This window comes from Cyrtonyx montezumae, unplaced genomic scaffold (genome assembly GCF_038088225.1).
Source record: "Cyrtonyx montezumae isolate F1298 unplaced genomic scaffold, pur_monq_1.0 scaffold_8, whole genome shotgun sequence".
In the NCBI taxonomy this organism is placed as follows: domain Eukaryota; kingdom Metazoa; phylum Chordata; class Aves; order Galliformes; family Odontophoridae; genus Cyrtonyx; species Cyrtonyx montezumae.
The window spans coordinates 110,111,992-110,128,332 of NW_027072089.1; the positions used below are offsets into that span (position 1 = coordinate 110,111,992).

The window sequence follows — 16,341 nt, forward strand, 5'->3', positions numbered from 1 at the left end:
CTTTTAAGTATTTTTACAGTCCTAGATAAAAAGTTGATCATTCAAAAAGGAAAAAGTTTGAAAGCTAATACAAACCCTTAGGAAAATAGTTAAATAGAATCTAATTACAATGTAGATTGTTGCTTATTCCCAGTAGTTTATATATGGGAACATCCTTCTCTTGCAGAGGTATTTTCTAGAATTGTTTCAGCGTTCTAGATGTTGATCATTTTGGTTGTTCAATTTTTTTTTAACACAGCCTAGAAGTCTTACTTACATCTTTCACTCTTAAATAAACATGTTTTCAGAGTTTCAAATACTGAACATTAGGTGCATATTGTATGGCATTTGCATATATGCGAGTGAAAACATTTTTGCTACATACAAAATATTGACCTTAAGAGTCTAAAAATACTGATCACAGACAGAACAGTGGAAGGCAATTCAATACTTTAAATTAGTAATGTGAGTACATTGAGACAACAGTGTCTTGCCAGTATTGTTGTATTCCTTTTCTGAATCTATTCCCAGGCAGTGAAACATTAACTGCTGTAGCTGTTACAGTCATCAATCTTTTGAGGAAACTTAAAAATGTGAAGAATTCTGGTATTGAGCAAGAGAAGATCATGGCAAAAATTAGTAACATTTGTTCTGGGAGGAATCTAGAGGTGATACGGTGAAGGACAGCTGCATGTGGTTCTGTTGCATTTCATGAATTAGGAAGGTGTATGGCTGTTTCTTGCAGAATTTCCTGTCCAGTCGACTATTCACTGATGTCTCTTCAAGAGAAGGGCTGAGATGGTAACTCTGCTGGCATGCAAGGGTATTAAAACGTGTGAAGTAGCAACTGAGCTGCAGAAATGTATTTAGGAGTACTGAGTGACATATGGATATGGCCTGATAGAATTTTCAAAATAATTTGGAGTACTTTGCCTGATATTTCAACTGAGTGCACAGACACAGAAGAATAAGTTGGTTAGTTTGAAGGGACAGTTGCTTTACATAATCAATTTTTAAGTTCAAGCAAAGATAATAGTTCTATCCAGCATTGTATTTGAGGTTTCTGGCAAGCCCCGAATCCTTCTCCTGCAAGCTCTGCAGCGTTACAAGAAATCAAATTTCAAAAAAAAAGCAACTTAAGTAAATACTGAGCTGTGTTAATAACTGTCAGCTGTTAAAAAAGGACATAATAATAAAGCCATGAAAGCACTAAGAGGTTTAAATGATGAGGGAAGATATTATCTTAGTTGTTGGATTTAGTTTTCTGGAATCAAGATCAGGCCCCTGTGGTCTGGAAAATCCAGTCTTCATGAAACAGGGATTGAAGTATGAATCTCTTGAAAAAGGAAACAGCTGCCTGACTTGCATTAGAAGGCATTCAGAATGTTAATGCATCAGCAGATTGAGCTTCATAGAGGTAGTGTTTCAGTGATTTATACTCATGCACATGTTCAAATCATCTTTAGGCAAAAGACAATTCAGTAAAGGTGCAGTGTATTTTCTAATATGTATTTGCAATGATCTGGGGTAGAGCTTTACCTCAGAGGGTAAGGGATGTGAAGTTCATCCCCTGCGGCATGATGACAGGAGCTTTGTCTCATGTGGAACATCTGGAGAGAGAGAGAAGAACTGGAGCATTTTCTCCAAATCATCTGCTAACGAGTGAAGAACAACCTAGAGGGGACTGTGTCCTCAGATGCAAGGTTATTTGGAGAAACTGTGTTGTGAAGTGTAAGTCATTCTTGGCAGTATATCTTTTGGAGAAATTTAAGGGGGAGAGCTACAGCTCTTCTGATTCCCACAGTATTCCTACATTAATAGTGCATACAGAGGGGTCTTTTGGTAGAACTCTTGTTCTGATTACTTTACTTAAACTTTGCATTTCAGTCTAGTGATTTTGGAGTTCCTCTACAAGTTGTTTGTTGTGAAATGGCAGACTTGGTGGTTCTTCCATAGATCAACGAAGATGCAGATCTTTTGTCAGAAATTCTTTGTTATACCTTTGTCAGAGGATATACTTCTTTGGTGCATTTGAAAAGATGATTTACTTTATGTTCAGCTATTACATTTCTTTGATAAATATGGCATGTCCTAGATGCGGGCTTTCTTACTTCTTTGAATGGAAGATCACTGACAGAACAAGGTTATTGTTTAGTTTTGTGTTTTGTTCTTTTGAGGGGCTGTGTTACTTTTAACTGTTGCTTCGAACTTCCTTAGATATTTTTCCTGTCAGAAACAAAACAAACAAACAAAAAAAAAAGAAACACCTTTTGATATTCTTTTTCTTTTATCCTACTAAGTTTAACTTACCACTTAGAAAATACTTCATATGATATCGTTTTGTATTTATTCCTACTCTCTTCGTAGGGGATTTTTTGACTCTATGTTAACATAGCAGAAATACGTTTCTTGCTTGAAGCCATAAACAACTTGGACTCCAAGCACGCTCTCAGTAGAATTTAGGAAATTGCTACTTTCTTGCAGTGGAAATAGGCCTTTCTTTTGGGAGTGGTGCTCCTATCTCATGCCTGGTCACCTGGGTGGATCTCACTTGACCTTCGTCTTTGAGAGTGCATTTTCCTGAGGAAAATCAAAACAGTAGTTAGTAACCTAGTAACTCCTCTTATACAGTCTTTTGCTTTAAACTTCAAACACATTTGTGTCCTGAAGTTAGGAGTAGAAACCAATGCGACTTTGAAAGTCCTTGCTCATTGGTTGTTGGCTTAGGTGTAAAGCTTGGAGCACCATTTTGGCACTTGCTTTTGTCTTATTTGCTAAAACCAAGAAGTGGCTAAAATAACCTGGAAATATAGACAAAGGAACTAGATATAGTTGTCTGATATATCATACATAGATAATATTCTCAGTTACTGATTATTCATATTATTGTCTTTTGGGAAAGATTACCAAAAATTCTAAGACGGTTGTGTTGATATTTAGAAGCATCTGTTTTATTTGTTTTTTCACTTGAGCTCTATGCAGAATTAGATACAGTACACTACATTATAGTAAGTGATGATGCAGTGAGCTAGGACCACATGTTGATTAACAAGTAGTTTTTTTATGCTAAGATTAAGTCTCTTAAAATTTTGCTAAAAAATGTATTTCTCAGATGGAGTTGAACTTTCTTCCCATTTCTTCAAACTTGTCTTTCAAAAACTTTAGCACTCAGAAAATCCAATGAAATCTCAAGCTTTTGAAATTTAGACAGGGAACAAAGGAAATCCTATGAATTGTAGCCAACACATAGAAACCTCAGGCCCTGTCTGGTACTTAGAAGATCTGGGATCAAAGTGGGAGTTCGTTTCCACTTTTAGCTTCTATGTTGTATTCTTATGTCAGAAAAGGAAGAACTGACCACAAAATAATAAACGCAGAATTGACTCCAAATCTTTGTTTTGCTCATTTTATGCAACCGTGAATTTGTTCGCATGGCTAAGTTTCTTGGTTAGGTTGTTCACCTGGTCTGGAAAGGATTTCACTGCTGGTACAGATCTGGGAGATTTAGATCAAAGTACTCCATTTCTCAGCTGAATATTCTGACCAGTAACCAGTTTAACATTTCATGCCCCACTGGTCTTCCATCCCTTATTTAAAAATTGTTTATTCTTTCCATAGAAAAAAAACAAAGTTGATTCTGAAATAACACATGTACTTTAAACTTCGGAAATAGATATGCTCTGACCATGTAGCTTTAATATTACTGTATGATAACATACATCACTGTATGAGTTACTTTAAAGTTTTTCTGTATTGATTTTGCAATAAGATAACATTTTGTTTAAATTCTCACACCTCCGTAAAATGTACTGTATCCAAATAAAGATGGGTAAATTTCCATGCAAGGTATTAAGAAATGTGTAAGGGTGTGTGTGTATATTTGTGTATACATATATACTAGTTTATAAACACATAGTTAAACATTTATTTATACACATTATTAAAAAATATAAACCATTAAGCTTCTTGTTTGAAGTTCACTGGCATGTAGGAAGAAGTTTGGTTGCTTCCTTCAGGAAAAAAATTGCCAACTTGCCTTTCCTGTTATAATTAAGGAGAAAAGAAATCCAGGATTAGACTTGTATCTCTTACAGATTTTTGTGCAATCTCTTTTCCTATGGAAGGCAGCTTTTTCTTGGGTACACTTTTAGAAGCAGAGTGGTGAGGTTGTTACAGTATGACTCAGGAAGCTCAAGAGGTGTGGAGGTGGGTTAGATGACCTGATGGAGTAAAGAAGACGCATTCCCAAAAATCCAGTAGTAGAGGGAGCATCGTTCTGTTATGTATTTAGACTGAGCAATGACAAAGAAATGGAGGTGTGAGGAGTAATTGCAGCTGCTTTCTCTGTTTTATTGAAGAATTTCATTTCAGTGGGAGATAAGATGTTTTTGTTGCTGGGTCTTCATTCAGGAGTCTGTGTTTCTTACTAGCCTTTAGAAATGCAGAAGAGTGTAGAGTACTACATGATATTAAAAAATTGACTTCACTTTGATAAAAGAGTGTAACAAATGCTAGGTTAAAAGAATTGTCTTAAAGGGTTGACTTGAGTTGAAAAAATTCCTTTTCCTTTTTTTTTTTTTGTCATTATACTCTACAAATAATCCTTAAGTATATTCCATCATTGTTCTCCTTATAGTTGAAAATATTTAATTCTTTCTTATAGATATGCTGTTTATTTCTGTTCTTATATATATATAATTTTTTTGTTACAGGAGCTAGAGTTAATGCCAAAGACAGCAAATGGTTGACTCCTTTACACAGAGCAGTGGCATCTTGTAGTGAGGTATGCTTTTTTTTTCTTCTTTTTCCGTTTTGTCTTAAAATAGAATATCTCGAAGTACCTTCTGTTCCTTGTTCAGTTTTTACAAAATGAAACTACTTGAATGTTTCAAATTGCAGAACACTTGCAACAACTTGTTTAACATACTGATAGTACGTATATATCATATGTCTGTGTAGGAAGAAAGGGGGAAAACAATAAACTTGCAGTTCTCAGCTTTGCTCTTCACTTAAATGCCATCTCCCTAAGCAGAAAGGATTCTTCATGCAGTATTCTGAGCTCCGGTGCATGTTTTTGTGTAACCAAAATGGTTCAGCACAAGGCAACTAGAGATGAAATAATACTTAATATGATTTTTGCAGCATAATCTGTCTTTTTTTGTACTTGTCTGTTCAGACATGGAGAAGTATATGATTCTATAAGATACCTGCCAGTGTGTTTTAGAAACAAATGACAAAAAATCCCCACTAATGAGTAATGATAGTACTAGAACTGAAACTTGTAAATGAAATATTTACAACACTTTTGAAGCCTACCTGTAACACAGTTATGGGAATACAGTGATTTAAGTGTGCGTTTGTTATTGTTCCTCTATTGTAGATGTCCTAATAAAAATTCTAAATGCCTACAGAAGATCAAAACAGCCAAAAAAAATGCTGAGCTTTTGTGGAAGAGTTTATGCAAAGCTATCTTCTTTGAGATCTTGAGTTGCATTGATGCACACTTCAGTATGTCTCAAGTGTTTTGGTTTTGCATTATTATTTTCTTATGTTTCTGTGCACATTTTTGCTTGAGAAAAAGATGGAATTGAATAGTTAGGTTTTTGCAAGCACTGAGCTTTTAAGTATTTGGTCCACAAATTTATCTAAACAACCATTGTGTCAGCTTCTGCATTTAAATTCCCTGGTTAAATGATTTTATTTTGTTGTTAGCATTAATAGCCCAGTTATGTGGAGACTGTGTTATTCAAAGCAGTGTTTGAAAATCGATCTCCAAGGGAGCCCTTAGCAGCAAATGCTATTTGTTCTTTTTGAGGTATTTTTAGGCTGCTCCTTTGAGAGCTGACTGAAGCACCAACTACTGCATTCCTCAAAGGGACAATACTTCCTTAAATCAGTAAAGCTTGCAGAGAGGAGTGCTGTAGTCAAACTGAACCAGGTTTGTAACTAAAATGAACATAAACAAGCTATTTTTTTTTTTATAAATGTGGAATATTTTCAAGAAAAATGCTAACCAAAGGCAACTCAGTATTGTAAACCAATCAGATGATTTGTCCTAGTGGCATTGGCAGGCTCTTATCAAAATTTTCTGCTTCTAAACATGATGTGTCACTGGAGACCATGTAGATAGATGCAGCGATGGTTGGTGTGTGTAGAGACTGCTTTACGTTCATCTGTAGTTTTCAGGCGTTGCATGAAAAAATTCTTGATGCTTGTTTCCACAAAGCATTTGGTCTTACCCTTGAAGCAAGGGCACTGCAATCAACCAAGGACATTGCATCATACAGAATAGCTGGTATTGTGGATTTTGCTGCCAGCTGCATGAATTCAAGCAACTTCATGTCCAGACTACCAAAGTCTGGACCTTGAAATTTGCATACCTGGGAAAATCTAAGCAGTTTTGCCCATTTTTGAACATCATTAAATACACAGAGAAAAGGAAGATAAATTATTTTTATGCTGTTTTCCTGTCTTGGTATGGTGCTTCTTTCTGCAAAGTAGTTAACAGCTGTTTTAAAATTTTAAAGTATTAAATCTGATGAAGTTTCTCAAAGAGAAAATATTCTATTTTCCACTTAAGTTACAAGCTTCTGATGCAATTTTTTTTATCTTTTAAGTAGAAGAAATTTCAGTTAGATATAAATTACATTACCAAATTACTTAGCATTCTGCTTGTTGGTGAGAATAATACTTCATTGTAATTTGAAATTTCCGATACCTGCTTTTCTTAACATATTCGAAGTTCACTGTGCCAGCTACTTGCAAGGGATGCTCCAAAAGTATTGCTTCTTATCTTAATATGTTGGTCCATGATGTCAGAGATGCATTTCAGTGGTATGACAGAACAGACTGAACCTTCAATGCCAGTATTTCCTTTCCGGGAAGTCTGACAAAATGGCATCTGACATGGAAGCGCACATGGAGCAAAGGAAGGTCACTGAATTCACCTGGAGTACTATGTCAATTTCTGGGCTCCTCAGTACAAAAAAGACAGGAATCTCCTGGAAAGTGTCCAGCAGAGAGCCACAAAGATGGTAAAGGGCCTGGAGCACTTCTCTTATAAGGAAAGGCTGAGAGCGCTGGGGCTGTTCAGCCTTGAAAAAAGAAGACTTAGGGGATTTGATCCATGTCTATAAATACCTAAGGTGAAGGAGGCAAAGGGACGAGGCCAGACTCTTCTCAGCGGTGCGTGGTGATAGGAGGAAGGGAAATGTCCACAAGCTGAAGCATGTGAAGTTCTGCACAAATGTGTGTAAGAGCATCTTAGCAGTACAGGTGACAGAGCCCTGGAGCAGGCTTCCCAGAGAGGTGGTGGAGTCTCCTTCTCTGGAGACGTTCCAGACCCACCTGGACGCCTACCTGTGCAACCTGGGCTAGGGAGCTGCTTTGGCAGGGGGATTGGACTCAATGCAGAAATATTGGCACCCGTTGGCATTCATTGATGCTTGCTGAACATTTATGGAGATTAAGCAGTGGAGGTGAGCATAATGAGGCAGTGGGTGATGCATTTCAGCAGTGGCAACAGTGATGTGAAAAACAATCCATGTTCCAGATGAACATCCTCAGCAGCCACACCAAGAAAAGAAAAGCATCTCAATGAGCTAATGGTTAATGGTGGTGGCTGTGTTGAAAAGTAATGCTTTGTAGATAAAACTGCTCTATCAAGTAGTGTTTCTGTTCTTGTATCTATTGTAGTTTTCATGGAAATTAATAGGAAGCATTACTTTCAGAGGGGCCTACTTTTATGCTCAGTGTTCGAGTTAAAAGCAGTTAGTAAATTGTGGAAAGGTCACAGAGTTGATATGAAGTGCAGTATTTATTGTCATGGTTAAGTCAGTGAGAGGTTGTTTGTTTTTTTTTTTTTGCATTCCAGTTGTGTGCCCATATTTTAGTTGCATTTGTTTATCTTACTCATAACGTTTTCATAGCTTTTGCATTTAATGACTGGAAATGAATAATCTTTTTGTCACATGGATTTTAGTGTAACATTTTGAAATGTTTTTTTTTCAGGAGTTTTGCAAGAGTGTATTTTGAAACTCTTTATGACCATGCTCTGTTTTATCTGTGGTTCTCTAAACGTACTTTTAATAAGTTATTCTGCCTCTCTGCAATTTCTAGACTGTGAGTTCAAAAGTTCTGCTTGGCAAGTAGATGAAAGTGTGTTTTACGTTCATGATATGTCATTAATCCTTGGTAGTGAAGGAAGTCCTAGAGAGGTTTATTGAGCTTTTTAAATTAGTTGTGTTGACAAAACAATTTGCTCACTGGTTTGGGGAATTAGAAAAAAGACCTAGAAATGGTTGATGCAGTTGAAATCTGTAGGGAATATATTCTTTGTGTCCTTGAGAAGATCCCCAAATCTGGATTTATGATAGTACAAATCTCAAAGAAAGAAGAACGTTTACAAAAGAACAAGTTACAGGTAGTTATATTCCGTTATGCATTATATATAGTGTGTGTTTGTATACACTAATGTATATTTGTATTTAAGACATAACATCTGAAGTCTTTACTAAGTGGCTTTTTATTTTTGCTAAATGTTTTCAGGATGCTGTTCAGGTGTTGCTAAAGCATTCAGCAGATGTCAATGCTCGTGATAAAAACTGGCAGACACCCTTACATATAGCAGCTGCAAATAAAGCTGTCAAATGTGCCGAAGCTTTGGTGCCTCTTCTAAGTAATGTAAATGTGTCTGATCGGGCAGGTAGAACTGCATTGCACCATGCAGCCTTCAGTGGACACGTTGAGGTATGAGTTATTTATCTTAGCTTGTTTCCTACTTACTGTTCTGTCCAACACATTTCTCATTTTTTGTTTCTTAGGTAACAGTCATATTTCTCTCCCCATCCCATCAAAAGCCACAAACCAGTCTCCTATTTCATATTTTAGTTTGTCTTTTGCATGCATGTGTGTACAGATTGGTTGTGTTACATCATTTAATTGGAAGGTTATTACACCATTCATCTGTCTGGACATAAGAAAATTTCCCTGAGTGGAGTTTAAATTAGTAATAAATAAAGTAAAAATGGAAAAAAATAATATTTTTCAGAAGACAGTGAACACATGGAACATGTTGCCTCTGGAAGGGGGGAAAATATGTGTTTTCAAACCGTGAAAAGTGACACATGTATAGGTGATTGAAGACAAACTGACACTAGGACTGCCAGTTTAGTAATTACCTTTAGTACACCCCTCAGCCTAAAGATCTCATCTTTGCTGTGTTTGCCACATATTTGCCTTATTTAACTTAGTAGAAACATTTATAACATTGAATTAAGGAACTTAATCATTTTGTTATTATTGCCAAGGTGGTTGTCCATGGTTTTTTAAGTATATGGAATATTAAAAAAAAAGCACATTTAAATCCTTTGAAATTACATACTTTTTTTATCTTCTCCTGTGATTTTTCTTTGTGTAGCTGTAAGCAGAGTTTTCCATTTTGAATAGAGGATTTCTTTTTTTCCTTTTTGTCCCAGATGGTCAGTTTACTGTTGTCTAGAGGAGCCAATATTAATGCATTTGACAAGAAAGACAGAAGAGCTATACACTGGGCAGCATATATGGGTATGTATGTATGTATTTGTAGTTGATTACTATTGAGATAGTGAAAAAAGTGATCAGCTAAATTTTGGTACTAATTTCACTAGACCAGTTGAGATGATCCATAATCTTGTTTATTACTCATTATTTTAGCTTACTGTTTCATTATCTTATCCAGACATGTGGAAAGGATAAAAGCAGTAGTATCAGTCTTGTATGAATCTACATGCCTGGGAATTTCTGTGAATGTGAACTGGGACCTGATCATATGTGATCTGTTGTTTCTGTTAAGTTTTGACAATCTGCATTTTTTCTTTGTATTTAATATCTGATAAATAGAAATGCTAAATTCCCTGGAAAACACATTTATATACCTATGATATTACATTACAAAACTTGATAAGAACATGATCCTATTCTTTACATCTTTTTTTTTTTTGTCAGAGATGGTCTAAAGATGTGAAAGTTTTTTTGAGTTAGACTGAGAAAAATAGCACTTAAGACCTCTGTTTCACTGACAACCTTAAACTGTGCTTTACAAAGGTGCAGCTTTTTTGACGAACAATAAAGTTAACGTGCAAGAAGAATAATTTCTAGACTGCCTCTTCCATGAATAAAATGAATATTTTCTAATTGTATCTGCTCAGCACCAAGGAGCAAACATGCTTTAACTGGGAGATTACGCAGACTCATTGACTTCACTTAAGTCTAGGCTAATTCTTTCTTGAGAGTCTGATCTTAGATAAAACATCCCTGAATATGCGTTTTAAGATTCATGTTTGTTATTGTAAGTTTTACAATTGCTTATAAATAAGCGTAATGCATGGCAGATGTGTATGTGGGGGGTGGGGGAGAAGGTTCTTAAAAACAGACTTAAGATTGCTAATTAAACGCATTTCTCAGCTGTTAGGAAGTATCTTTTAACTGCTTTCCCAGTCTAGCAATAAGAGAGGAAATAAAAGCAATAACTTGGAAGTGGAAGTGTAATTTCAAACTTAGCTACTGAGCAGAGCAAAAGAGCAGAAGTATGTGTGTGTTAACTTGCCCTGTTTAAACACTCTTCTTTGTTTGAAATGTGCTTTGGTTCATGGTCTGATAATTCTGTTCTTTACAAATGGAAAATGAACTTTCATTTACATATTTATGCTTGCTTCTAAGGTCTTTGTGATTGTAAAAGTGATCTTTTCAGAAATGTGTGGATTCATTTACTCAACTAACTCTTGTCTTTACAAAACTGTTTTAGGCCATTTTCACAGTAGTCTTATCTGTGTCAAATCTGTATGTGCCAGCACAGATCTGAACTAATCTGGTAGCAATGTAAAGTAAGCCTATGAAATGCCAGAAAGAACAGTCTTCAGAAGAGAAGTCTTTATATAAGCTAGTAAATCATGAAGAGATTGTGGCAGCATTAGTGCTCTTAAACTATAGTTTGAAACTCCATGGCGCTGCACTTCAAGTACAGGTACCAGTTTAATAGAGAACTTGGAGAACAGTTTTCATTGTCAGACCAATGTTCTTTGGAATATTTTGCATTAGTGTTTTGTGACCTACTTACAGACTTCTGTGCAGTTTCTTACACAGTTTCTGTGACAGGCTGTTCAGCCACCTTAAGGCGATTATATGCAACATTTTTTGAATGAAAGTCAGTGCTTTAGATGGCAAAGATTTGACAAGCATCAGTGAGAGGGCAGACATGTTTTCTGGCTTGTGTTCACCCAGGTGGAAAAAGTCTTATTTTTCAGATAAGCTACATTTATTCCAATTTTAGTGAGTGCTATTTCACAGGCTATTATCTGGAAATTTTATTATTGAACATTTCTCACCATTTAAAGCCATTTTACACTGCACCAGTTATTATTAGAGGAAAAGCAAAAATCTTTCCACTGTAAAAAATAGATTGTAGAGTAAAAGAAACATTATGCCTTTCGTCACACTCCTATAAATAACTTTATAGACCTATAGGCATTGTTTCCCTTCCTTCCTGCTTTTCACCCAGCTCCATTGCTGTCTGTCTGCAATGCTACAAGCAATGGGCTTTCATTTGTGAGTGTTAGCATTCCCACAGGAGCGTGTGGGATGTCTCCCATGCACTTCTTAGGTGAAGTGCTCTGCTCTTCTGTTTGATTCTCTTCCACTGATTGCTGCTTGCTCTTTAAATGCAGGTCAGGGATTTTCTTTTGTGATTTTTTTTAAGATTATTATTCAGTTTAAGTTCTGTGCCACTGTTTTATTCGATATTTCTCTTCACTATTTCCTGTATCTCTTGTACTTCTTTCTCTCATGTGGGGATTTTTTTCATTCAGAAATTATTTGCTGATATTATTTGTGTTGCAAGATGAGTGTCATGTTTATTTCTGTGTCTTTTCTACAATGCTGAAGTAATTCAGAAGTGAAGAGTTGCTGCATCTCACATTGCTATATATAGGTAGATGAGGATCTTTTTGTATTTTTGGGGACACATAGCATAAAATATATGTTGTGCTGACTGAATGTTTATTAAAGCACTTCTGTGTTACCTTGGGTAGGTACTTACTTTCTTTCCAAACTTTTGCATGTTCTTTTAGTCATTGAAAAAGCAGACCCTCACTGCTCATGCATTACTTAAACTGAAGACTGGCTTTGTTGCATTGTACTTAAGTATCTCGATAAGCCTAAGTTTTATGGTTGCTTTTTTTTTTTTTTTAATATTTGTAAATAGACTAAAGGTTTTCTTAAAAGATAAAACAAAAATTCCCATTTCTTCCTGTACAAGTCAGTGGCAAGCGTAAAGCTCTGCACCCATCATTGTTAATTTATTTTAAGCTTTCTCAATTCTGTAAACTTAGTCATGATTATTGAAGTGGCATAACCTCTTACATTTTCAGTGGCAATTTGTTTGACAAATCTATTCAGCAAGAGCGACAAATGTTTGACTAGTTTGTTTTCATGGTGTCTGTCTTGGAGCACAGCACCGTGGTGGCCTGAAGGCTGGTGCTGAAGCCAGCAGGGGAAGGGCTGACCTGGGCCTTGCTGTGTGGCTGGGAGAGATGCCACCCATTTGTCTGGACAGTCTGTGGTTTTGTACAGAAACAGAATCTTTTCTTCTTCTCTAGTTGGTTTATAATTTTTCTTTCAAAGTTCGTGCTGAAGACCTTAGAAACTTTAATGGGTTTCTGCAGTTGTGATGAAGCGGGAAGACTGACAGTGAGATTCTGTAGTCATTAACAGAAATTTGCAGCAACTTCAAGTAATGATGAAGTTAAGTCACCTCAATAGTTTTCAAATTTTCCTAAAATTACTTTGATATAAGTGGAGGACAAGTTTTTTTCATGTATTGAGTTGACTTTGAAGTAAATAGTATGATTGTTGGAGAAAGTTATGTTCAAATATCCCTTTTTGGAGAGGAATGTTATATGTTGCTTCTATACTTGACTAAAGAATTAGTTTTTTACTTTCCAGATTAGGTCCAAATGAGTCGTTGTCTTGTTCCTGTTATAGTAATTGTACAATTCCTAAACTTGTTCTGGATAATATTAAACACAGTTCCATTTTTTTTGTCCGTTCTTTTAGGTCATATCGAAGTTGTGAAATTACTTGTGGCCCATGGAACTGAAGTGACATGCAAAGACAAGAAATCATATACACCCTTACATGCTGCAGCAGCTAGTGGAATGATCAGTGTAGTCAAATATCTTCTCAATCTTGGAGTTGATGTAAGAAAGAATAAAAGCAATCCTGTTTTTTGTTGTTGTTGTTGTTCTTGTTTTAAATGCTCTTATTTGTTTTCTAGCACACTGTCTGTGCTTCTTTAGGATATGGTGAAAATAGAGAAAGTATTTCCAAGGATCTTTGTTCATATGCTTTTGTTACGGTGGTGGTGGTTTTTGTTTTGTGTCGCTTAGTTTTTGTTATAAAACTTAATTTCCCCAGGTAACTTCAGATCTTGGCAATTTTTGCAGAATTATTTAGAAATAACTGTGTTTATTACTTTTATTTTGTTCGCTTGCTATTTCTGACTCCTAAAGTGTTGGACTGAAACTAAGGAAATAGGAATTCCGTTCCTGGCTTTGCCACACACATCCTTTTTGTGAATTGTGGGAAATAAGACTCTTTTGTCTCAGTTCTTTTTAAAATGTAGATGTTACTGAATTCCATGTGTATATACAACCTGTATTTTGGAAAACATTACAGATCGTCAGGAACTTTAATGATACAGTAAGGAAGGCCATATTAATATTTAAATGCAAAATCAGTTAAAAGGTTGTATAATACCTACACGTGTAAATACATAAACAATGAACTTTGAAACCATGTAAGAAAGATTGTATTTTAGTCTTGCAAAGATGGGTAACCCTGCTGAACTTCTGTCTGGAAAAGTCTATCAGAATTCAGTATCACACTGTGGACAAGTTCTAATTCCCTGTACTCCATCTCCAAAAAAACACTTTATAGAGTCTGTAGTTTAGAGATCAAGTCTGATGTTTTCAATCATGGTTACATAAGCAGTGGCCCTTTATTGTAATTCATTACCAAAGCACACGAATTTGTGTTTTAGAAGTGGTTCATAGCCAAAATTTCTTAATGATATCACGGAACTATCAGCCTGCATTTTTGTGTGTGCATGTCCACATTCTACATCTGGAAGTTCTATATTTAATGCTTAAAACTTACTTTGGGGAGAGTCAGTCCTTCTGACACCTATGTTTTTGGAAACCTACAAATGCTGTTGGGAAATGTTGAGGTCCTGCTGTGCTTAAGCTGCCAGTCTGTAGCATCAGTGTAAATAGCCCCTGCTGGGTTTTTTTGTGTGTTTTCTCTCAAGTTACATACTGAATACAGGAAACTGGCAAGGACACAGTTGAAGAAGGTTAGCTCAGCTGAAAAGCAGTCATACCCCATGCTCTATTTCAAAGTGGTATATCCAGAACTTGCTCTTAATTTCTGGCTTTGCAAAATTCCAAAACATAATGAAATTATCTCACAACATGAAAGTTTCTTTGTGGTAATTAAATGCTGCAGTAATACAGGTTTTTGTCAGCTAACTAATTATGTGTTTTTTGTTGTTGTTTTTTGCTAACAGATGAATGAACCAAATGCCTATGGAAATACTCCTCTTCATGTAGCTTGCTACAATGGACAAGATGTTGTAGTGAATGAACTCATAGACTGTGGTGCTAATGTAAATCAAATGAATGAAAAGGGGTTTACACCTTTGCACTTTGCTGCTGCATCAACGCATGGAGCACTGTGTTTGGAACTTTTGGTCTGTAATGGAGCAGATGTAAATATGAAGGTAGGTGAATCCAGAGCTATCCGTTCACTCTTGACATAGGTTCATAGGTTCATTGACAATGTTGTAAATCTCCTGATTTCAGAAGTGATTTTTAGAGCTGTTGTTGAGACAGTGATTGGAGTTCCAACTGATGGGAATAGTATTTCTGTGAAATGTATTGTAGAAAAAAATAAGACAGCTTGTTGCTTCAAGGAAGTTGGTCTAAATCTTAAATGTCTCTATGGGATGTAGTAAGTACCTCAAAAGGATAATGAAAGTTGACATTACTATCTAGTCAATCTTGACTATATTTAAATTGTGAAAGACTCCATCATCTTGTTTTCCTGAATCTGTCTGTATGATTAAGAGCATAATGATAATGCAAAATTACGTATTTTTCTTATTTGTATGTGTCATAAAAGAAATTTGGGATTTTTCAGAGAAATGTGTATGAACAGGCAAGTTACTGAAGTAGTTCAAGAGCTTGTCCAACAAAAAATCATAAAATCTAGGAGGGGTAAAGTTGCATATTAAAAGTACAAAGGTAAGTAGATTAGCCTAGTGGAAAGTTTTGAACAGATACTCCAGCAAAACTTTGTGTACAGCATACTTTGGCATACTTTTAACATTCTATTCCTCATAGTTCTTTGACAGCAGAATATTCCATAGAATCCAATCTTAGTATAGAGATCGTTTCTAATCCATCAAGTATTAAACCAAATTATAACATAAATATCATATTGTCTTCTTGAGTGTGTAGGTTACGGTCTCAAGGTGTGCAAGAGAGATGAGATCGCACATTTCATACTTTACACAAAATAAAGGAGAAGTGTGAAGTATGAGAAAAAACTTCTTCACAGTGAGAGGAACAGAACACAGGAATGGGCTGTCTGAAGAGGGTGTGGGGTCTCCTCTGGAGACATTCAAAACCCACCTGGATGCGTTCCTGTGTGACCTGCTCTGGCAGGATTGGATGATCTTTTGAGGTCCCTTCCAATCCCTGACATTCTGTGATTGTGCAAAGTTCATTTTGACTCTAAAAATGAGAGCTTAGTTATGTTGAACAATATTCAATGTCAGTATCCAGTGTCTTGACAGGTATTGGGATGGGGGAAGTGGAAAATGGGTATGAAGAGTCCAAAAGTTCCTCTTATATAATTGTCTGTACTGTTGCTCACATGTGGTAGGAATAGAAGTACATACTACTTTTGTTCATTTTTATTTTTTATTCTTTGCTTATTGAGATATATATTAATTTCAGTACTATGTGGATCAAAGATGAATGTTTGGAAGAGTTAACATTTCTATTAATATTGTTCTGTGGTTCACTTTTCACGTAAGAGCTTTGCACTGCTTCTCAGGTAACTTAATTTTAAAATACAGTTATGTGTTTTGTTACAGTTATGTATTTAAAATACAGTTGTGTATGTACAGTTAGTAATTTAAAGTACTAGTTATTACTAGTACAAAACATGTAACCCACTGAAAATTTGGAGGTAATTTAAAAATAGCCTGTATAGTATGGAAAAAATCTTAGATGTATGTTGCTGCTCACTTTTACATATATATAA

At 35.7% G+C, this 16,341-nt stretch overlaps 1 protein-coding gene across 3 annotated transcripts in view; it reads left to right on the forward strand.

Annotated features, from left to right (window-relative positions):
• The window catches only part of ANKRD28 (ankyrin repeat domain 28), a 106,691-nt gene that overhangs the window by 63,111 nt on the left and 27,239 nt on the right, over window positions 1-16,341 (forward strand). For all 3 annotated transcript variants that reach the window (XM_065753163.1, XM_065753164.1, XM_065753162.1), the window contains exons 4-8: window positions 4,692-4,762; window positions 8,527-8,727; window positions 9,456-9,543; window positions 13,069-13,211; window positions 14,579-14,791. In XM_065753163.1, the coding sequence (XP_065609235.1) occupies window positions 4,692-4,762; window positions 8,527-8,727; window positions 9,456-9,543; window positions 13,069-13,211; window positions 14,579-14,791 (716 nt within the window). The remainder of the gene's footprint in view (window positions 1-4,691; window positions 4,763-8,526; window positions 8,728-9,455; window positions 9,544-13,068; window positions 13,212-14,578; window positions 14,792-16,341) is intronic.